The 25,471-nt window shown below is 33.7% G+C and overlaps 1 protein-coding gene across 1 annotated transcript; it reads right to left on the reverse strand.

Annotated features, from left to right (window-relative positions):
• Window positions 1-4,694: 4,694 nt before the first annotated feature.
• LOC131001775 (uncharacterized protein At5g65660) lies at window positions 4,695-5,784 on the reverse strand. The gene is made up of 2 exons (XM_057928354.1): window positions 5,193-5,784; window positions 4,695-5,101 (listed from the first exon to the last, which is right to left on the reverse strand). Exons 1-2 carry the CDS (start codon window positions 5,412-5,414, stop codon window positions 4,931-4,933), a joined length of 393 nt encoding a protein of 130 aa, XP_057784337.1. The 5' UTR covers window positions 5,415-5,784; the 3' UTR covers window positions 4,695-4,930.
• Window positions 5,785-25,471: the final 19,687 nt, after the last annotated feature.

Below are 25,471 nucleotides of genomic sequence, written 5' to 3' on the forward strand. Positions count from 1 at the left end.
CTGTGAAGACGTGGCGGACCGCCTGAAGCCTGAAGGGGCGACGGTGAGCCGGAAGCCGGTGAAGAACGATCGGAAAATGGAACTCTGGTCTTCAAGTTGGAAGAAGAGGAATTGAGAAAAAGCGGCACTCGCTCACACAGTCACGCAGCTAGGGTTGAAGGGGTGTTTCAAATCTAAACCAAGAATTAAGGTTTTGAAATTTAAAAATTATAATTAAAATTGATATACATTATATAATATAAATACAAAACCGAATTTTTTCGATTTTCACATATAAAAATTGAACCGCAAACCGCACTAATTCCTGCAAAACCGCACCACATCGAAATGGTGCAGTTCGGTTCGATTTTGCAGTGCTGTTCGATTTTTTCTCACCTCTAAAGGTGCGTGCATTAGGTGCCTTGAGGGATCCTCTTTTTTAGTACTAGTATATGCCCATTCGTGCGATGCACGACAGACATCGTAATTAAATGATAAATTTAAATAATAAATAAATAAATAAAATAATAAAATAATATAAAAAATACAAAATATGTTTTAAAAATAAATTATAATAATTCACATCAATTACTCAATAAAATTCTGAATTTAAAAATATAAATTTTCAATTTATACAAAGTGTAATGATATTATAGTTATTAAATAAATTTAAAAATTATTCGATAATGAAAATTTGCATTATGCATATTATTATATAGTATTATTAATCATAATAAATATTTTTCATATATAAACATAAATAAAAAGTAGTAAATTTTTATTGAGGAGATAGAAAATAAAATATTTTAAAATTTTCATAACTTATTTCATTTTAAATTCATTTTTGATAATTTTTATATTATATTAAATTTAAGATACATATTGATTTCTTTTCATGAATCAAATTTGATGATGTTTAGAAAAATAATTAAATTATAAAAAAATAAAAAGAAAAAATAGTAAAAATTTTGGTGGAAGAAGATAGAGAAAAAGAGAAGGAAAACATCGAGGGAAAAAACTCATCTTTTATAGTATCTTATATAGATTTGAAAATTTTCCTTTCAAGAAGATACTATCTTCTTTCGTCCGTTTTTCTTTTTAGCATGAATTTTTTTAAGATCTATGGCATGTAGATCAGCTTAGCTATATTATTATTCTTTTTTTTTGGAATTTTTCCTATAAGAAAATATTCGCTTAGCTACATGGTAACATATCTAGAGATTACCCGGTACATCTTATATACATATTGTTGAATATTCAAGTGAAGGTTGTCGTCTTTTAGTCTTATTCACTTAGTTTCCTCATAAGCATTATGTGTGTTTATGAAAGATAGATTCTCTCTATTGTTGTTTGATAGTTGAGTTCTAATCTTTTATTGCTGAATCTTTTAGAGAGTTCTATATTCTTTGTTGGGGTTAGTTGGCGAGTTTCAATACTCACATCCAAATACCGTGTGGTGCGTGCATTTTCATCATAGATGAAGTTTTGAAAAGTTACTTAGGTTTTTGACTTGGCATTCATTGTAAGAGCATCCACAGTGGGGGTTACCTGATAGCTGACCTGATAGAGGAGGGACCACATTGGGTCAAAGAGGTTATAGTGGTGTGACTTGATACCTGACTTGATCTATTTAGTTTTGATTTTTGTATTTTTTATTTATTTTAATTGCACATATTTAAATAACACAATTTACTTCAAATTAAACTTCATTAATTTTAAAAATCCTAAAAAATTACATTAAAAAAAAACTAAAGACATAATTTAAAATTACTTAATTAAAACCTAAAAATATAATTAAAAATTACATAATTAAAACCTATCTAGTCTCCACCGGCCCTTCGCCGAGCTAGGATCTTCGCCACCCGTTGCTTGTGTCTAGAGATGTCAATCGGGCCAGCCCACCGGGTTTCGGGTTAATCGGGTGCGGGCTAATCGGGCTGGGGATTTTGTCGGGTTATAAATTTTCAACTCTAACCCTAAACGTTCGGGTTTCGGGCTAGCCCATCGGGCTAGTCGGCTTAAATGCGTAAAATAAAATAATCATTTGTATTTTGTTATTTTTAATGATCTAATGTATAATGTATAAAATATACATAAAAAATCAAATATATAAATTATATAGCAAACATGAAATGCAAAAATATAAGATATTGAAAAAACATTAAGATTGCATAATATATAAAATAAGTTGGTAACAATAAAATGTTCAACTTTGTTAACGAAAAAATAATAAAATATCCAACAATACTTTGAATTCATAGAAGCAAAGCATCTCATAAATACAGAAAAGTGAAATGAGGAGACTTTATAATATTTTGTCATTTTTTTATTTTTATATCTAAATAAGTATTCGGGTTTCGGGCTAGCCCATCGGGTTAGTCGGGCCGGTCCTATCGGGTGTCGGGACATTCGGTTACGGGCTAATCGGGTTGTAACTTTTATCGGTATTTTCAACCCTAACCCTCTCGGGTGGCGGGTTAATCGAGCCAGCCCACGGGTTTCGGGCTAGATTGACATCCCTACAGTTGTGTCATTCTAGCTGCTCCGAAGTCATATCAGAAGTCTTCATGAACATGACCCGATCGTCGTGGATCTCCCCCTCTTCAGCTCGTTCTTGTTGGCGTACTCGCCGATCATTTTTTGCAGCTTGTCATCCGATCTATCCAAACTCTCTGTGTATTGCGGTGGAGGCTCCAAGCTTTGTGACACCTTCCCCTTCCCCGCTCTCGCTGACGCCTTGTTTCCAATTGGTCGGGAAGACGTGATCTCCTCGCCCGACGCCGAGGTGGTGAAGTCGCCTGTCTCCGATGTCTTCGTCCTCTTGGAGGAATGGACGTCACCCTCAAGATACATAGACTTGAACCTCCGATTGATTCGGAGCGTCCTCCATGCATTCCAGTAGTTGAAGGGGCCAGAAGTGGGGCTCCTACCTTGGAAGATGACTTGGGCTCCAAGTTGATATCCGCCAAATCAGGATGATAATCGTCTTCGTCGGAGAGGTCGGAAACCCAATTTGGATCGTACCAATTGGGATTGTGTGGATCCATATTTTTTTTAAGAGAATTTGATAGAGTAGATAGAAGAAAATTGGAGAAGATAGGAGAATATGTGTGAAGAAGAAAAAGATAGGAGTATTTAAAGAAGAGAGAAAGAAAAAAGAAAAAAAAAAGAAAAAGAAAAAAAAAGGAAGGAACGGTCAAATGACCGATTTTCAATTTTTGTTTTTTTACAAACGGTCAAATGACCGATTTTCAATTTAAAAAAAAAAAAAAATAGACGCGTGCTCAGCACGCGCCTTCTCCAACAGGCATCAGGTCAGCCCCGATAGATCGGTGCACCCTCGAGGCAAGTGACGCTGCATTGGGTGACCCGATAGCTAGGTGACTCGAGTCCCCCCCTATCGGGTCCCCACTGTGGATGCTCTAAGTTCTCTGTATGTTAACTTCAGAAAGTTGAAGGTTTTCATTGGGCAAGGCCCTCCAAATGTAGGTGTTTTTACACCGAATTGAGACGGATGTACCTTACCCAGTGTGGGGGCACGTGCCCCCATAATATTTTATTTTTTTACTAACTATATATATATATATTTATATAAATTTTGAATCCCCAATAAATATATACTTAGTTTGAAAGTGTAATTTTTGCAATGATGAATATCGTAAAGAATCAACTATGCGATCAAATGATAGATAGTAGATGAATAATAGTTTGATTGTATATATATATTGAGAAAGAGATTTTAAATAGTCGATGATACAAATGTTTCAGTCAATAAAAACTCGTAATTCGTAAATTTTAATTTTAATATACTTGAATTTTTATGTTATTATTATTTTTAAACGTAATAATATATAGTTTGTGCCACCATAATGAAAAATTTCTGGATTTGTCCCTGTTTATACTCCCTTTGTTCCTAAAAATTATGGTTCAATAGAGATGACACAGATTTTAAGAAAAAAAAATGTAGTTATATTTTGAGTGGAGATTAGATCTCACACCTTTTTTGTCAAAATAGTGAGCGCCTGTGCGGAGAAGTTTGTGGAGTCATTTTTAAATAAGGAAAGACAACAATTTTTAGATATGTATCTATATACTAATAAGACCATGATTTTCAAGGAAGAAAGCAGTACTCGTTTGTTTTGTAAACTTCTTTGTGTGTAAAGTTTCTTTTTGAATTTCTATTTTTATCTCATTAAAATGATGAGTTTAAAGAAATCTTACTACACTACTCCTCATAATTTTGTTGGAAGATTTACACGCGATGTTCTAAGGGGTCAATTTCTGCATAGAAAACGATGTTGACCTGTGTATCTTTTCTTACACTCCTTGCTTGTGATTCATACCATGGATCGGTTTTTGCTTCGGAAATGATGTTGGCCCCATGCATTTCTTCTTTGGTTCCTTATTTGCGATTTATATCGTTAATCGATTTTTCTTACAAAATGATATCAGCTACGTACAACTCTTCTTAGACTCCTTACTCCTATCGTCAACGATACCTTCAAATTATCGGATTTTTCATCCTATCTTTTAAATATTGTACTATTGAATTTGAAATAATATATATTAAGCTTTTTGCCCCTCAATAAATTTAAAACGAGTTATAGTGCTTAGTATAATTTCGAGTCAATATTTAAACAAGAAAAATGGAATTTCACAATTACAGAACATTATGAATTTATTCTAGACAATCAGTTTGTATATATTTCAAATCATGAAACAATTATTTTCCTTCTGTTGTTATAGTGAAACCGTTTCAAGTTTACATTCAAAAGTAAAATTGTTACATGAAAATATATCCAATTGTGAGTCATATTCAAAAAACAAGGAATAAGTTCCCTGAAAAAAAAAAAAAAAAGTAAAAGAAGCAAAAGAAAGTAGTAAAAAGTCCATTGATAATGTAACCGAACTCAAAAAATCTATACACGATGGAATGGATGGGGCAATTAGTTCAGTAGAAAGGCACAGCGATCCGCGGCGGCTTGGGCGGCGGGATCTCCACCTCGACGACGACGCTCCCCTGCCGCGGCGGCTGGCACGGACACGGCAATGCTATGAACTTGGGAACATTATCTCCCGGCATTATAACAGGCAAGCTCTGATTCTCTTTTTGCTTCAAATTCTGGAAAACACGGAATCAAGAGATTGATTAAGAAATAAAATCTATCTAAAGAGTTAGGGTGAATTAATTAGTGAAAATTCAAAATATGTACCGTGTTGGAGGGTTTAGGCTTGATAGGGCCAAGATCAGCGTCGGCCGCATCGAGCGAGAGAGTGCGGCGGAGCTTGTCCCAGTGGTAGCAGCAGGAGAAGATGCCGCTGAGGCTGAAGATCACCACCAGAAGCAGGGCGGTGCCGAGAGGGAACCCCAGCGACGGCCGTGAACCTCCGCCGTGGCTGGTAACCGGCGGACCGCCGTGGTAAGGACTCTCCATCGCCTAATTTTGGTAAAACACTTTTATCACTTGATGATCTCTCCACTTCCCTCATCAGCGGTGTAACACCACCTTTAAACTACTCTAATTTCACCACAAAATATATGTAGACGCTATGGAAATATATATTTATAATTTTGAATCGGACGCTATAGAAGAAAGATTTGTGGTGGTGTAATGTAAATTGTGATGAGAGCCGATGGGGGCAATTTATAAAGAAATGATGGGGTACGTGTTGAGGTACATATTCAGTGGTACGGAAATGAAAGGGGGAGGGGTGGTGGGGTGGGTACAATTACCCCACTTAAGTTTGGTGCGGGTGACTATCAAATTGTTTCCCTCTTAAGGAAAAAAAAATTGTTTCTCTCTTTCTCTATTTACAATATAAATTGTGTATATTAAGGGGCATTTGATTTGGTGGATGAGATAGATAAGATTGATAGGATAGAATAGGATTGGAGGATGATTAATTAATCAACCCAAAATAATCATCCGATTGGATGATTGAGTGCGAGCCGAGTTATCCATCACGAGATGAATCATGCAAACCAAATATTTGATTAAGTTGGATTGTTTTATTAATCGTGCCTTATCACTCAAAACAAACACCTCCTAAGGTGTATTCGTTCTAATTGATTTTTAAAAATTTAGTGATGGGCCCATTTCTCTCTTTTAAATATTTTTGGGGTTTTGGTGATGGCCCATTGAGTGTAGAATTGGTGGGCATGAAAGCGCCCTTTGATTTGCTTGTTTTGTGCACAAGTTAGTGCCGAGAAAAGGTGCGAGAGAATTTTGGTAAAGCAAGTGTGAAAATTTGGGGAAACGAAAAAAAAGCTTTGCAATTCGTTCATTTTCTTAAGCAGTTTTTGCTCGTATTTGCGTCTCCATCATTACTTCAAGCAGCTTTGCGGTTTGCCGGTGCTACCTTTATTAAATTTATTTATTGTTAATATTAATAAATTATATCTAAAGATTAGGGGAATATGATTATCCGCTGGGACATCCATTCAATAAAGTCGTTCAAATTAATGGATAGCTACGATTCTAATTTATAGGGGAAAAGAGTGGAGTTATTAGGTTTTATATGTGAGAATCTGCAGTTTGTGCAAGTACAATGTGCAATAATCTATATAATATATAAAAAGGCAGTTTAACGGCTATTTTTTCCCACCAAATTTTAAAAATCAGTTTTTTTTAACTGCTTCCTATTTTTCAGCAAGTATGCAAAAATTGCGTTCCACTCAATTTCTTTATACTCCACCTTTTTCTTTTATGTTTTGATTTATTTTATTTTCTACATCTTTCTAATCTTTTGATTTTATTTAATTAGCTTTATTTTAATTTTATTTTCAATTTTAATTTCTTTTGTTCATAGCAAATATATGACATCAATTTATATCTATATTTATATAATATACAAATGGATACTTTTAATGGATACTTTTTAGTGTAATTTTTTTAAAATAATTTTTTTTATACTCCAGAATACCTATTTTTTTCACAATTCACACTCAATCCTGCATGTTTTTTTCCTTTTCTCTTTTTTCGTTTCAATTGTAATATAATTTGATTAATGTTAAATATTTAATATACGTATCAAATTAAAGATTATGAAAATAGTTTTAATTTGATATAAAAAAATGGCTTTTTCCCTCCATTTATTCCCTTTTTTTTCTCTCTCTTCTCCCACCATTTTTTCACTATTTTTTTATATTTTAATCCTTTTCTAAACATTATCACATTATTTTATTTTTTAAAAAATATGCACATTTTAAATTTAATATAGTATAAAAATCATGAAAAATGAAGTTAAAACGATTAAGTTATGAAATAAATTAAAAGTTAAAATATTTTATTTTATCTCTTTGTTAAAATTTTACAATTTTATATATATGTTTGTGTATGAAAATACTTATTTATTTATTTATTATGACGCATATACTACTCGATGATACTAATGCCTAATGCTAATTTTTATTATTAATTTTTTTTATTTAATAACTTTAATTATCATTACGCTTTATACAAAGTTGAATATTTATATTTTTAAATTTAGGATTTTATTAAATAATTGACGGGCGTGGATTATTTTAGTTTATTTATATTAAAATATATTTTTATCTTTATATATTTTAAATTTATTTAATATTTATATTTATTTATTTAAATATGTTGTTTAGTTTCAATGTTCGTCGTGCATCGCGCACGAATGGTAATACTAGTTTGTAAATTACAAAGAAGATGTAAATTATCCTTGAAAGACTAGATGTGAAGTTAATAGAGTGGATATGGCCAATATTGGGATGAGGCACATTCGTCCTAATTAAACTTAATTAGTTGTGATTAATACATTTTAGTTAAAACCTAACAAATTCTAATTAAAACACGTACTAATTATTAATAATTGCAGCCACCCATACATGTTGGTTCGCGTGTTTGGATTTTATTTGAAGTCGCTTACTTCTTCAGTCATAGTCTAGCATGACATATATATATTTATAAGAGTAACAAATATTTTCCTCTAAAAAATACTAACAAATAATTTTAAAATAATGTAGCGATAGACTCTAACATAAAACCTTCGACCTCATGCACTAATTCTTCTACCATTCAAATCAACATATAGTTTTAATTTTAGTAGTGATTTCATTAAAACATTAAATATTGCTATTTGTATGCGGAAGACAACATTATTCTTCCCTTACTAGCTTAGATGGTAGTTCATGAAAAATACACGAAACAACTTATTCCAAAACACAAATCAATACTTGATTTTAATATACGTATCACATATATGATGTCGTCTACGCATTCTTAGTTATTAATTAGTTCAATTTACAACTAAAAAAAGGTGCAATTTCTATCTTAATTAAGCTGACAAGGAATAGTCAATCTTTAATCTCACTTGTCCATTAAAGATTATTCGTACAATCCTCACGTCATTTAGACCATCATGGAGCTTCATCCTATCACTTAGATGAAGTCATGAAACTCTTTCCGAATAGATAATATCTCATTTTCCTCGTACAAATTCTACTTATAAAAAACATACTCCCTCCATCCCCAAAGAATTTCCTAGCAAAGAACGGCCCAAATTTTAAGAAAAAATTATTAAGTGTATTAATAATGGAGAAAAATATGTTATAATTAGTATTGAAAGTGGTGAAAATATAAACTAGTATTGAGAATAGTGAAAGGTTGAAAAATAAGAATAAATAATATATTATTAATTGTGGGGTAATGTCCCAAAATGGGTAAAAAAGTCATCTGGTGGACGGCTCAAAAATGAAATATATGAAGTGTTCGTAGACGTTTTCAATTCTCAATACATAATTTTCCATGGAATCTGCATATGCATTCTAGTCTAAATTCGAATCTTGGAGATGACAAATTTTTCATCACATTAATTGAATACGTCTATTCATAAATTATAGTACTTGATTTATTCATAAAATTTATACAGTTTATTTGTTATTCTCGTCTATACCGTGAAATTAGTAGTATAAACAAAATCAGAAGGGACACATTGAACCAGACTGTTATTGTGACCCTTGGAGCACCAGAAGGGCAAAACTGAAAATATCTGTGAACTGGATAATAATGAATAGTTGCAGCCATCGTTCGACTTTTAGATTTTCATGATAAAAAAAATCAAAACATGCAACCATTATTTTTATGAAATAAATCCAAATACAGTTCGTACAGATATGAGCTATATAAAAAAAACTCATATTTAGAAGGGGCGATTAATCAAATTTTATTGTTTTCTCATTTCAATTTGCGATTGGTCAACCCACATACTACCGTGAAAAATATGATCAGTAGTTGACAATTTTAAAATATTTGATTCATATTATTTTAAATAAGCAGTGTTCAAATTGAATTTTGCAACGATTTTCCTGTTCTTTATTATGACATTTAATTTCAAAAAATTTACTTAACTCGTGAAACACTGTTTGAGTCTTTTGGTGCTTTTCCTTATTTCTTTTCATTTTCTTCATCAAAATCTTTCAAGCCTGTGGCAGTGGATTCACAAGTGACATAAAATTTCAGTTTGGATAATTAAGAAATTAAAAGGAAAATATATATGTATATTAGTATATACTTTATACGATTTCTGACTCTTCTGCAAAACAGTTCTTATCATTCAGACATGTATATTAATTTATTTAATATGTTGTGGATAAATGATAAACATAAAAAATAAAAAATAAAGTGGGGAGCTAATTGTCCATTTGCAGTTTACTATGAAATTATAAATTAATGCATCTGTTCACATTAATTGGTCCACCGACTAAGAGCATCCGCATTGGGACCTCCTTGATAGCCTCCTTGATAGCCTCCTTGATAGTGTTTGTGTTATTGAGTAGGTAGTGCTGCATTGGGGTTCCTTGATAGCCTCCTTGATAATATTAGTTTTGATTTTATGTTTTTCATTTAAATTTTATTGCATAATTTAAATTGCATATTTAAATACTGGATTAAACATAAAATTTAAAATTACTTAAAACATAAAAAAAAATACATAAAAATTTAAAAAACCTAAAACATCATTAAAATCACATAATTAAAAGCCTAGGATAGACCACGACGCCTGAGCACGTCGGCGACCATGGACGCGTGCAATGCACGTTGTGCGTCCGTCATGTTCGTCGTATCCGTGTTCAGGAGCTGCATATCGATCTCCCTCTCCCGGAGATCGTTCCTCCGCTGGTACTGGGCGGTGAATGCCCTCATCTGCGCGTCGTTCCTATCCAACCTCTCCACAATTTCTGGTGGAGGATCCGAGCTCGTATGCGACGCTGCAGCCTTCCCTTTCCATTTCGCCGTCGCCTTCGCCGCCTTGGCCGCCGCCTTCGCCGCCTTGTTGCCAATGGGCCGAGCAGAAGAGATCTCCTCGCCCGACGCCGAGGTGGTGAAGCCGCCCTCTTCCGTAGTCTTTGTCCTCTTGGAGGCATGCACGTCTCCAAGGAGGTACATCGACTTGAACTTGGGATTGTGCCGGAGAGTTCTCCACGCGTTCCAGAAATTGAAGGAGGCATTGGTTGGGCTTCTAGCCTTGAAGATGGTTTGGGCCTTTTCACGAATCATATCATCCGAATGACCGGACGGCCAATTGTTGCTCGTCTCCACCCAAACAGCTTCCCAGAGACGCACATCCGCGCTCACCCGGGACCAGTGGCCTTGAAGTTGCTTAATGCCGAGGTCGACGCCGAGGATGGGGCACACACGTTCGCGGATCCGGCCCCAATATGACTCTCCCTTCTAATCCGTCCCACGGATCGAGTCGTTGGTCTCCTCCGCCCAAATTTGGACGATGAGATCCGTATGCTGTGGAAGGTAAGTATGACGGTAAACTTTTGGTTTGTCGTGCTTCATTTTGGTGGCCTTTTCCTTCCTCCGGCCGCCTTTTTTTGGTGGGGAGACACTCTGCTGAGCACTCACCGGTTCCTCCTCGGGCGGGCTCTCCTCCAAGTTGATTCCTCCCATATCGGGATGATAATCGGAGGAGAGATCAGGGCACCAATTTGGATCGTAGAAAGGGTTGTGTGGATCCATGACGGAGAAAATTGTAGGAGAAGAAGTGCTATGAAGAGAAGAAGGAAGAAGGATGAACGAAGAAGGAGAAGAGGTGTGGAGAAGAGAAGAAGAAGATGGGTGTTTTAAAGAAGAGAAGAAGGGAAAATTAAAAAAAAAAAAATAAATAAAATTAAATCCGTCGGTCAAAGGTGCGGAGACCGAGGAGCTGCAGTCAAAAAGTGTATATAAATTCGAATTTTCGATTTTTTCATTTTTTTTTTTTTAACAATGCACGCGCCATCTCCTTCGCCCTATCGAGGATACTCGATAACTCGAGGAGCTCCTCGCCGCATCGCCCTCCTCGAGGACGATGGTCTCCTCGAGTACCCCATCGAGGACCCGCGATGCGGGTGCTCTAAGTATCTCTTTTGTTTTCCTTTTTTCCTTTTTCTTTGAACTTGAGAAAAAGGTTAGAATAGAGTTTGAATACTCGTAGTAGACATTATGCATGCGTTTCCATTATAGTCCGTTGTTATTTTACAAGAGATGTTAATACAAATTCATAAAGTTGGAGTGTATATTTTAAGAAGGGTGACGATTTGATTTAGATAGTGAGTTGGCGTAGTGTGTGTTTGACGTAACCCAAACAAAAAACCATAATGTTTTCCACTTTCTCCATTTTCATTAATGCAGTTTCTTGAGCTGCAACTCAACTCATGTGTGTTGGTCCACCACTATCACCCGACCTACTCGCCTTTCGTCACCATATACTATTTCCTTTTTCTTTTATTTTTGGCAATCAAATAGTATAATTATTCAACACAATTTTGCCTAATAATTAACTGCTATTTTTTTAAAAAAAAGGAATAAGTGGTAATATTAATGTCAATTATAGTTTTTCTTTAGTACAAATATCGTTAGAGATGACAATTGAGCTTAACCTATTTGATTTTAGATAAGTTCATTATGTTTTTCGGCCCTAACTCTAACTTTTGGTTTTCAAGCTAGTTCATCGAGTCAGAAAATTTGTGAAAATTTTCTAATATGTATGAATTTTCTTGATGAATGTGCTCTTGTAACAAAAACTAAGTCGAGTTGTGTGCGTGTGATGCCTGGGCTTAAAGATCTCATGTTACGGTCCATCATCACTCGATCTCTTAAAATATTTATTTTGCATATTAAATAAAAATAAATCATGTTTTACCAATTTAAAAGCAAAGTGATGAATTTTAACAATGAAATAATAAAGAAAATTTTTAGTTAATTCTACCGCCTATTGAGCTCGGGCTAATTTCAATTTGAAGTAATCGATTTGAGTTATTTTTTATTATAAATAACTCTCTCTCTCTCTCTCTCTCTCTCTCTATATATATATATATATATATATATATATATATATATATATAGGGGACTGCTCCAATGAGACCCCCTAATTTTAGTGAGATATAGGACATGATCTGGTGCGTTTATTTTATCAATCCTATGGCTGATATTGTATCTGGAGGGTGACTTTTTTTTTTGCAGGGTTCGAATCCTGGAGGGAGCAAAATATTTTAAATTTTGTTATTCATCAGTATATACTGCATTGTTCATCAGTATATACAGCTCTGTTCATCAGTATATATGTCTTATTCATTACGAATTTTTAAAATTTTATTTTTCATCAGTATATACATCTTGTTCATTAGATATACGTTTTGTTCATTAGTATTATATGTCTTATTCATTGTACTCATGTTACACGAAAAATAAGGGGTCTCACTGGAGCGCGCCCCTATATATATATATATATATATATATATATATATATATACTAGCAGAAAGAACGTACGTTGTACATGTAATTAATGTTATTTTAATTGATAATTTATTATTTAAAAAAATTTATCAATTCATTATTTTTATTAGATAATTTATTGGATGGATATATTTATTTATAAGTCTTATCAATAACTATAAATATAAAGTATTATTTATAGATTTGGGTGACAAATAAATGTATATCAAAATAGATTTATATTTTATAAATATAATAATAAATATATAACAGGGATAAAATAGTCAATTCACAAATTGTGTCTTTCTTTTTCTATTAATATAGATATATACACTATTCGATCGGGACAAGTCGTAAAGTTTGAGGCAAAATTGACATACATATTTACCGATTTATATACTCATAATGGTAACATGTACGGAATTAAACTTCCGGCGGCATATTAATATTAATATTAATGTAGTGGTTTCTTAGCTGTGCAATGAATATGGAGTATTGTTTTGTTAAATTATTTGTGTTGGTTATTCGACAGTGCAGCGGCTACTCTTGTCGTCTATTTGTTTACTTTATAAAAAGAAATACAGCTATGCTTTGCCATGAGAATGCCGTACCAAAGACGTCCTTAAAATACCCTATTACTCTTCACTCTTAATTAATTCATCTCTCCCATCGTAAAAGTATGGAGTATGATTTAAGGACGATACGAATTTTAAAAAATAGTATTTAATAGATAATGTATCGGTGAAGAAAATAATTAATTTTTTTTAACAAAAATAATAATGTATGATAAATAATGTGTGGAGTGATCCTAAAATAGACGTGATACATTTTTATGGGATGAACGAAAATAGAAAAAATTGTACATTTTTTTATGGGATTGGGGGAGTATTAATTTTACTATTTTTATTATAAAATAAGTAATAAAATTATTATTATCTAATGAATTTTAAATTGAAAATTTATTGTGTACACTTTTTTAGAATAATAAATCCAAATAATCAATTTTATCTAAAAAAAATGCAAAATTAGATATAGAACAAAATATATTATAGATCCTAATTTAATTAATGATTTCCTTATTAGTTATTATAAATAAAACTATATTATAACATATTAAAATTTTAGAAGAAAAAAAGTTTATATGGACACTACAATTTGAACAGAGGATCCCAAATGGAGTTTCTATCAACTTTTTTGTTCTTACATAATTATACATCCTCCATCTCATTAAGTATGGCTCTCTATTTTTGGGCACGGTAATTAAGAAGTAGAATGATTAAATGATAAAAGTGATCACAACTTATTTTTGACAAGAGAGTAGTTTTCTTTTTTTGAATGGACCATTCTTAATGGGACAGACGAAAAAGGAAGTGAAATCATTATTAATGGGACGGAGGGAGTATCATTTAAGATTTTGGTCTAACGAGATGAGGTGATACATGTTTAATTTTCTTCATTTACTAGCAGAAATTTGTGATCGGTATCTAAAGCATCTCCAGTGCATGGCGCTAAGGGGTGGCGCTAATTGATGGTCCTCACTTTAGCGTCATCCCTCTCCAGTGCATTGGCGCTATAAGAGGAGGTGCTATGATCTTTATTTCCATATAATCTCATTTGTACTCTTTTATTTAAAATTCAACATTTCATTAAAATTAAAAATTCAACATTACATTAATTAAAATAAAATAAAAATTACATTAATTGAAATCACGATCCATTTCTCGAACTAATTTAGAGAGAATAATTTGAAATTAAAATTGAGGGAATAGATTGAAATGCGAAGAGAAAATTGTGTTGGATGTTAAAATATTTATGGGAAATATGTAGTATATATAGAGAAAGAAAAGAAAAAAAAAAAATGGAAGAAAGATACGTTGAGAGGGAACGGTAAAAAAAAAAAAAAAACAAACAAACAAACAACAAATTAAACAAAAATCGCTCATCAAACTTTTAAAATTAATAAATTTTTCTTTGTATGAGATGCGCATAACACTTTCGCGCGCATAACACTTTCGCCCCCGTGCCCGACACCATTATTAGCAGCAAGCTCGTGCTAAGTACGCGCTCGAGCGCTGCACTCCTCCACCAGCGCCGTCTCCGTCCGGCGTTATCAGCTGGAGATGCTCTAAGGATGCGCACAAAAACTGCACTATTTGTATGGGCAACCTAGATAGGTACGTAGAAGAAGGTCTATAACGTGTCCAAACACTTACTTATAAATTAGACAAAAACAAAGAAAAAAGATATTAAGACTTAAATAATTAAATAAGTACTTAATAATTTTTCCAATTGTGGACAAAACGAAAAATGTTATCATATGAAACCTTAATTCGTCAATTAGTGCAGCAAAAAAGGAGGCAAAAGCTGTGTAGTCTCCTCCTCCACCAATCAAAGATTCTACTAGAACGTCCCCTTGGGATGGCTTAGTGGTTGGGGTGGTTGCCTGTTGTCCAAGAGGTCACAGGTTCGAATACTCTCGGCCACAGGTGGGGTGTGTGTGTGGTCTGTATTATTTATAATATAATTTCATCAAAAAAAAAAGATTCTACTAGAACAAACTTGGATGGAACTTATTATTATTATTATTATTATTATTATTATTATTATTCCATGTGTATATATTAAATTAAAGCATGATTTGAAGGCGATTAGCTTCCTCAATGAATCATTGTTCATGTTTATTCTTGTAACTGTATATAGTAGTGTCGAATGCACGAATACAATTTGAAATTGAAGGAGCTAAATTCGAAAATATTCCTACAAAAAATACTATGATCGAGAAACTTTAAATTATGATTTAAAAAAAATGAATGGAGGATGCTTAAGCGCTCCCCATGCTTCAAAAGTAGCTCCAATATCCCTCATAATTGACGGTCACAATAACTTGTAATTCAATGGTGTTTTATTAAAATCTTTTTGAAGTAATGGTGTTTTTTCCGGATATTATAATATATATATATATATATATATGGTCGGCCGCCTAATTAATTATTGGATATATATGTAAATATATATACATACGCCCCATGCTAATGGCGTCCAATCTATATAAAACCATCCCATTTAATAGGGGAACCTATTTCTTCCTTTCTAGCTTACAGAACTGAGAAATTAAAGTAAAATTTTCACGTTTATCGACTGCAATTCTCCACATTTTTCATTGGACGACCATTTACAAGGTCGTTTTCGTCATTTTATGCTGTCTTCCAAGGGTTATACTTATGCTGCATAAATTTCTATATACACTCTTAACAAAAGTATTCATACATATATCTTTTTTTCTTCACAAAAACTGTGGATCACATAGCATAGGTGTGATTCCAAAAGAATACTATAAGACAAGAAAATAAGTTGTGAGGGGACATGTGAGGCCAAACTTTCATTTGAAATTGGGAAAGAGAGTGCTAGTTGTTGTTGGTATATATCGTGTTTGAAATTTTGGGGGACATCTTTGTTCATTCTAGAATTATGATAAATGCGGATAAATTGGAGTGGCCCCAAAATTCAACAAAAACATTATCATCGCCAATTTGCACGTCCTTTTCTACCCAATTTGGAAAATGATTTTCAACGAAATAAGCCCAAGCCTTTCTGAGATGCTTCCTCCCCTGTGATCCACTTGAGCTCACCTTGGACTTGCCTACAGTTTGTAAAATTACGAGAATCGCAAACAAACGTGTGTGTGTGTGTGAGAGAGAGAGAGAGATTGAAATATGAAACTGGAGAAGGTAGGATTTGAGATGATTTCCTACAAAGCTTTCTACTCAAATGAAGCATGTCAAATGCATTAACATCTGCAAATGATTCCACGAAAGCAAATGAATGCATACTATCAATTACTAATATATATAGAGAGGGAGAGTTGGAAATTTAGATAAATTGTTATTCACGGAATCACGGGAAGGAATCAAATGAATTGTCAAATCCATTTTTCTACGATCTAATTTAACTAACTCTAAAAGAAGTTCACTCAAAAAAGAAAAGGTCATAAATGAAAACGAAAGATGTTCTAAGAATTAAGTGATCATGAGAAAAGCTATAAAATTTTAAGATACTTGGGCTGGGCCTTTCTCAATCGAAAGTGGCTGCAAATTCTTATCTAGTTTTAAAAAAATCTTAAGGCCCAATGAATCTAGTCAAGCCCATGGGCTATATAATATGCCTTTTAAGTGGGCCTTAGCTGCTCTACTTTCCTAAATAGCACTAGTTTTAAGGAATGGTCATTCTATATTTCTTAATATAGAAAATAAAAAGTAATGAAATATTATTTTAATTTTTTTGAGGAAAAAGTAATGAAATATTATTAGATGCACAATTTTATCCATATAGTCCTGATTTAAATTCTTAATAACTTTAGCCTTAGAAATCTGAAAATGTACATTTCAAAAAAAAAAAGAAAAAAAGAAAATCTGAATAACAAAATCCTTCAGTATCGGAGTCTGTTCAAAATTTTGAAGTATTTATTACGCTCTAAATAATCTATATCCAATTGGTCCAAATGCTCTGCAAGCCTAGCCCAAAATCTCTGACCCAATATAAAAGAAGGGGTTATAGATTTTCAAATGGAGGATCTAACTAGATAAATTAAAAAAAGAAAAAAAAAAGAAAAAAGAATCATTTACAAACACCCGAGCGATGAACCACACTCATGTAAAAGGTGAGGTTCAAACTCATTTTCCTTAAAAATATTACTTCATCCGACCCACTATAAGTGACACAAAACTTTAGGGAACGCAAATTTAAAAAATAATATGTAAATAGAATAAAAGTTGTAGAGTCTACACATTTTCAAGTGTTAATTTTTGTCATTTATGAAAACAAACTACTTATAATGAGACAACTCCAAAATATAAAGCAGGTCATTTTTAGTGGAACAGAGTGAGTATTTAGAGATTACATCCATACATGCTTTAGTGCATAATTGTTAGTTGCTTCAATTGGCTTGTTGGATTATTTTCTCATAAATTAAACTAAATATTTACAGGAAGATGTACACATAAATTTACAGCAGTATGTGGGTGTTTATTTTGAGCCGTAAGATTGATAAATAGAAACAATGCAATATAGTCTACCACTTATTTTCATAAATTGATTAATTTTGAATTTATTCGACTATTTTATCTCTCAGATATACTCAGTTCTAAGTTGTATCAATTCATCCTATCATTCATAGTAAATGTCTACTTTGTGTAATATGCTGAGGTTGACTATGTTCTATGTACACCAAATTAATACTATATGTTATGACTACATAAAATGAAATGAAAGATATTCTACAAGTTTATATCGTATCTTGAAATTATATTATGTTGATATATTGATCCATTATCAAAAGCAATTATAGGGGATCTAGATTAAATTAAAGGGGAGATCGTAGAGTGGGCTAAAAAAAATGCAAAATGTTGGATGGCTGAGTTGAATATAAAGCAAGCGTGCAAAGCTAAGTGGCAACTAATCATTCTTGTGCCACCAAACAATAAACACTTTTTTACACTTAAATAAACTCAAAGTATAACTTTTTGAATCATCAAAAGAAGAGAGAGACGAGGTTGAAAGACCTATACTATAGTACATTTATAATTACGTAAAAATGTTTAACACCATATTTACAATCTATTTTTTTTTTTTTTTTGATAAGGAAAGTAAATATTATAGAACGAAAAGGCACCAGTAGTACCAAGAAGATTACAAAATCATCGGGGATTCATCATTCGACATCCACCTATGAAACCCAACTCCATCATTAACAAAACCAAAAATTCTACCCCAACTCCACACTCTAGCTTTGATTTCTCCAAACAAGTTTGCACTCTCCCATCTTTTGTTCTCAAATCTACTCTCATTCCGCATTTTCCAAATAAGCCAAGTAGTACAACACCAAAGAGCCATCAAGAGCTTCTTATTTCTTTTCCGGCCACTCAAACTAGTAAAGAACTGAAAGTGCGAGGGCACGTCATATGGCTGCGCCATGCTAACTCCGAGCCATTGAAAGATTGCTTCCCATACCTTCGAGGTCTTTGGGCAGTGGATCAACACGTGGTTCGTGGATTCCTGCCAATGAAAACAGGCGTTACATCCCACCTCGACTTCACACAACATCACATTTCTTCTCAAGAGGTTGTCACACGTCGGAATTCTGTTCTTCAAAATTCTCCATGCGGTAAGCTTGACTTTGTTTGGAATAGGGATCTTCCACACCTTCGTACTCGTATCAGTTTCCTCCACCGCCTCCGTAGTCTCGTTTGCTTGATCTTTAATAGCTTCATAAGCGGACTTGGTTGTAAAGCCTCTCCCAGTGTCGCCATTCCATGTCCATCCGTCCTTGTTACCTGCACACAGATTAGTACCAGAAACAAGGCTAAGCAGCTCCGAAACTCCTTCCCTCTCTCTCTCAAACAGCTCTCTTCTCCACCTTAAATCCCAACACCATCCAGTATCAGTCCATTCCCCAACTTCACAGATTGCAGCTTCTTTATTCGCACTCAACTGAAAAAGTCTAGGAAAAGTAAACTTCAACGGCTTTTGACCAACCCACCACTGAGTCCAGAATTTAAAGGTCTTCCCATCCCCCACCTTTGGCTTCAAATTTTGAACAAACCAAAAATTGCTCGCCCCTCCCGCCGCAGAAACGATCTTCGGCCACCACCCATCTCTAAATCTACCTTTCCCCGCGTTTTCCATACCTGTCTCTCCCCACTTAACCTCACCATAAATGGACCTAACAATTTTTGCCCAAAGCATATCCCTTCCAGTAAGGTACCGCCACAACCATTTAACGACTAGTGCCTGATTAAACCACTCAATATTTTTAAGCCCCAAGCCTCCTTCATCTTTTGAAGCACAAAGCACCTTCCACTTCACCCAAGCAATCGCACTTTTACTAGCACCCCCTCCCCACAGAAAATTACCAAGTAAAACATTTAGAGAACTCACAATTGATTTTGGTAAACAGGTAAAAGAGAGCTGATAAATCGGTATGGATTGAAGCACAGCCTTCACCAAGGTCACACGGCCCGCGAGAGAGAACTTCTCATTTTTCCACGAATCGATTTTCTTTCTCACCTTCTCAACCAAGTATTTCCAATCAGCAACCTTTTTGCCCTTTCTGCCCACTTTAATACCGAGGTAATTGAAAGGTAAGGAGCCCACATCACAACCCAAAACAGCCGCCATCCTCTCGATCGTATCCTCCTCGACCCCAACTCCGAAGAGACAGCATTTTTTGAAATTGACGGCAAGCCCTGATAGTAGCTGGAACACTCTGAGAACCATTTTAACTGCCACTGCATTTCTTTCATCATCCTCCATCAAGAAGACCGTGTCATCGGCGTATTGGAGGTGCGGAATTGAAATGTCATCATTTCCTACCTTTACCGGCTTAATCAGCTCCTTCTCAACAGCTCTCGTAATCAAAGAGTGGAGCCCCTCCGCTGCAACAAGAAAGAGAAACGGGGAAAGCGGATCCCCCTGCCGTAATCCTCTTTCTAAACACACCTCACCAGATGGAGATCCATTTACCAAAATATTCGTCGTCGCCGAGGAGATACAACCTCGGATCCATTTCCTCCATAATGGCTCAAAATCCATTCTTTCAAGCATTAAATCCAAGAAATCCCACTCAACGGAGTCATAGGCTTTCGCGAAATCCACCTTGAAGATAATCCTCCCCTTTCTCTTCTTAGAAGCCTCCGCGATTGCTTCATTTAGAACCACCACCCCATCTAGGATGTAACGGCCGCCAATGAAGGCACTCTGATTATCCGAAATAACTGAATCCATGACCTGTTTCATCCTATTCGCCAAAACCTTCGCAATGACTTTGTAGAGGCTACAAATAAGTGAAATAGGCCTAAACTCCTCAAGTGAGCAAGCTCCTTCTTTTTTAGGAATGAGAACGATGAATGAAGAGTTACATCCCCGAGGGATTTTGCCATTGGAGTGAAATTCAGTCATCACCTTTAAAAAATCTTTCTTGATAATCTCCCATGACGCTTTCCAGAACTTGAGGTTAAAGCCATCCGGTCCCGGGCTCTTGTCACCGTCACAGCTCCAAATGGCCTCTTTAATTTCTGATTCTAAAAAAGGTTTGATCAGCTCCGCATTATTTGCTGCAGAAATTTTCCGAGCAGTGAAATCTCCCGGTATTATAGGTAGGACGCGCGGCGTCTTCTTGAAGTGATTCTCGAAGAACGTTTTGACGTTCTCCTTAATGATCTTTGGATCCTCGATCCAGCAACCCCCAACATCAAGCCCTGCAATTTCATTCTTCTTTCTTCTCCCAACAATTGCTTTGTGATAAAAACTAGTATTCAGATCGCCCTCCTTGACCCATTTGACTTTCGCCTTTTGTTGGAGAAGACTACATTTTTCTTTGGATTTAAGGAAAATCTTTGCTCGTAATTCATTTCTCCTGATTGTCTCACTCTCCTCAAGACCAAAGGTGTCATCAAAAATGTCCAGCTCCTGAAGTTCATCCTTAAGATCTGTCAAGCCGTGCTCAATGTTGCCATAAATCCTCATATTCCACTCTTTCAACGCACTCTTCACCAATTTCAATTTCTCTTTGAACACAAAGCAACTCCATCCTTCAATCTTAGCTTCATCCCAAGATTTCCTTACCAACGCGCAAAAATCTGGGTGGGAGAGCCAAGAATTAAGGAACCTAAAAGGTTTGGGTCCCCAGTTCTTGGTTTTTGTAGTCAGGAAGATCGGACAATGGTCCGACACTGATCTCTGAAGCCCCCTTCCGACTGTGTCCGGCCATTCCTGCATCCATTTCTCGTTGACCATAAATCTGTCTAGTTTGCTTTTGCATCCTCCACCAGGTTGATACCACGTAAACTTTCTTCCCTGTGTTCTGATTTCCAGCAGATTACTTTGCCTAATAAAAGCGTCAAAAGACCTTGCATCACTATATATATATATATATATATATAGGAATACAATCATTAAGAAATTAAATATTTTGTAAAATTACGAAACTTTGAATAGATTAATAATTTTGATGAACATGTCAATAATTTTAATAACAAGCATTTTGATTTGAGGTTTGAATTTTGGAGTGTGAGTTTTTTAATAAATATATTTGTTTATTAATTTGGCATGTTCATCAAATTTTTTGATATGTTCAATGTTTCACAATTTCTTAATTCAACATTTCTCACATATACTGCAGAGAGGATCGAATGAAAAGATTTCCCTCGTACTATTTGAAAATCAATAGGCATAGTTGATCTTATAATCATTAAAAAGTATTATTATAATATACAAGAAAGCATTATCAGAAAAAAGCATTATTATAGTGTGTGTATATATATATATATATATAGGGTGGAGTTCTATGGAGACCACTTCTTATATAGAGAATGAAGACCAAATCTTGTGCGTCGATCTTGCTTAATCTAACGGTGATCATTCGTCCATTAATTATTGTAATTTTTCCATATTTATTTATTTCCCTAATTACAACTAATCAAATCTTTTATTTATTCCATCCCTCTCTCCAAACTCACGCTCTCTCTCTCTCTCCCACGCGTTCGTAGAAAATACTAATGAACATACTAATGTTCGTTGATATGTTCGTAGAAAAATAAACGAACATACTAAGTTCACATAGAAAATACTAATGAACGTACTAATGTTCGTTGCTATGTTCGTAGAAAATTTAGTATGTTCGTTTGTTTTTCTATGAACATATCAACGAACATTAGTATGTTCATCAGTATTTTCTACGAACGTGTGGGAGAGAGAGAGAGAGCGTGAGTTTGGAGAGAGGGACGGAATAGTGAGGGAGAGATTTGAGCAAAAATAAAAGATTTGATTAGTTGTAATTAGGGAAATAAATAAATATGGAAGGAAAAATTACAATAATTAATGGACGAATGATCACCGTTAGATTAAACAAGATCGACGCACAAGATTTGGTCTTCATTCTCTATATAAGAAGTGGTCTCCATAGAACTCCACCCTATATATATATATATATATATATATATATATATAATAAACATTAATTCACGTAAAAATCAATCATAATCATTCATTTTGTCTAGATTAATGATGTAGATTATCTTTTATTTACTTGATCTTATCGCTATGTGTGTGTAAATATTTGCATAAATACTTAGTAAACATCGTATATATTGTTAAGGTAATATTGACAAAGTCCTTTTACTATACACTATACAGTACAACCTAAAGGTAAACTTTTTATTTTGGGTAGTTGCACTTCATCTGATATTGTTGGAAGGTAAACTATTTCTTAATTTTAGTTTTCAATGGATCATCATCATAAATGTTTTTTTTTTTTTTAATTAGGTTCATCATAATTGTTAATGAATGTTTTCTTATACTCCCTCCGTCCCACCATTTTAGTCCCCTCCCACTTTTCACACATATTAAGAAAATGCATTTAATTTTTATATTTTTATCTTTTATACCCTTATTTATTATTTTCACACATCCTTTTCACATTTAAGTGAAGCATTAAATAAGGTTAATTTAGTAAAAACAATATTTTTATATAGTATTAATTAGAAAAGTGGACTATCTTTTTGGGACATCTCAAAATGGAATAAGAGACTAAAATGGTGGGACGGAGGGAGTACTATTGTCAATGAATCTTGCAAGAGTTATATCAAAGTGCAACTCTTGCAAAGTTAAGTGAAGAAGTGTTGAATTCAAAGTTTATATAAAGTTAGAATTTCAAGTAAAATCGAGGACAAATGTCACAAAATGGAGTTGACCTTCTTTATTTTTCAAATATTGTAATCTGTGAAAGTTTAATTGTGAAGATTAATTTTGATAGCTAAAAATAGTATGGTTAACTCCTTAATAAAATGGATTGCAACTTCGAGATATACTAAGGTCCATGATAATTTTTATCATTTGAGTTAATTTTGTTTGATTCATGTCTCATTAAAATAGTGAGATTGAAAATATCTTAATTATAAAGATATAAATACTTAACTCAATCATGCATTTTATCAATCATGAAAAGTAGACGTTCTTAAGACTAAAATCTAAAACTTACTTATGAAACAAACTAAAACGCTAATTGAATGTAATTATGGGGCAAATATCCTCTCACGATGTAAGGAGACTTTCGGTTTGAGTGATAAGACATGGTTGTTAAAATAATTCAACTTAATCAAATGTTTGGTTTGCATAGTTTGACCTGTAATAAATAATTTGATATGCACTCTAATTATCCAATTATATAATTATTTGTCACTTCAAACTTGGGTTGATTCTCAATTATTGCCTATCAATCTTATCTATATCATACACCAAATCAAATACACTAGACAACATAAAAAAAAATATTAAACAAAAAACCTAAATAACAGACAACACTCTATTTTCAATGTTTTTAATGTTTTTAAAATATCAATTTTGTAGGGAATTGAAGGTTTTAATAATTATTTGTGCTTAAATTATTTTATCTTGTGAAATATGATACTTGCTTGTATTTTGGTAAAATTTATGAAAATATTGAGGCTGGTTTAAGAAAAAAATATTAGAATAAAAATTGAAATTCATCTTGGTATGAGTTCGTGGGCGCAAATGGATCAAAAATCGAATTTCATACCAACATTTTGTTGAGTGAAGAAGAAAGTCGTACCATTCGTGCCAAGTGTGCGGGCGAAAATCTATTGAGTGAAGAAGACAATAATCTCCAATCATCCCTAGAATATGTCTCCAGTATAAAGATTCTCCGATGCCGTCAAACGACACCATCCTCTCTTCTCTTAAAAGAAAGTGAAGGAAATAAATAAATTGAAGATTTAGTTTTGGTATTTAGTTAAATCTGTGAGATTTCATGTTATTTTTGTGTTATTTATGAGATTTCCTGTTAATTTCCTCGTTTGATTTGTAATTGGGTTTGTTGAAAAATGAAGAATATGTTGATTCGAACTTTCTTGTACTTGAATTAGTTGGAACTAACTATAAGGCTATAGTTCTTATTTGTTAGAACAAATTGCAACAATTTTTTGGAACGAATGGTACGAAATGACCATTTTTGTCAAGTGTTGGCGCGACAGATCTTGGCACGAATGGTGCGAACATAACTTTTTATATCATTTGTATCAAATGATGGAGCGACATCTCTTGGCACGAATGGTGTGTAGGCTTTTTCGTATCTTTCGTACTAAGTGATAGTGTGACAGATCTTGGTATGAATAGGGCGAATTGACCAATGCGTACATTTGTACCAAGTGCTAGCACGACAGATCTTGGTACAAATGGTGCGAATAGATCATTTCGTATCATTCATTCTAAATGCAGGATCAAATAGTGTATGAGAATGCTGCGTGCCAGGACTAGTATGAATAACCCCTTTACTTACCAGATCTTAAATACAACTAAAACTGAGTATTTAAAATATATTTTGAGATGATGATCAAAAAAATATATTCGCCGAAAATAATAGAGGATTCGACGTCGCCGAATTTAATTAATGGAGAAGATGTTTGAAATATAAATACAAAGAAGAGAACAGATGATAAATAAACATGTGATGAAAGGAACGCTGCCTTCGCTCGAGAAAATCACCACCTCGTCACTAGAGAAAACATTCGAAAGAGAAAAATAATGTAAAGAGAACTTAATTTGAAAAAGATAAAATAGAGATAAAGATATAGCGAGAGCAAGAGATGAAAAAGAAATAGTAGTAATTCAAATAGATAAAGACTTGTGGCCTACGATATCACATCATAGTTGGTTCTTTGTATTTCATTCAAATGTAGTAACAACACTC

Source organism: Salvia miltiorrhiza, chromosome 8, assembly GCF_028751815.1.
Source record: "Salvia miltiorrhiza cultivar Shanhuang (shh) chromosome 8, IMPLAD_Smil_shh, whole genome shotgun sequence".
NCBI classification, from domain to species: Eukaryota; Viridiplantae; Streptophyta; class Magnoliopsida; order Lamiales; family Lamiaceae; genus Salvia; species Salvia miltiorrhiza.

Bases quoted from the DNA above. Each gene is read 5' to 3' on its own strand.
- LOC131001775 (XM_057928354.1), bottom strand. From the start codon at position 5,414: ATGGAGAGTCCTTACCACGGCGGTCCGCCGGTTACCAGCCACGGCGGA. The intron at 5,102-5,192 runs GTACATATTTTG...CGTGTTTTCCAG, and splicing joins AGCCTAAACCCTCCAACACG to AATTTGAAGCAAAAAGAGAA.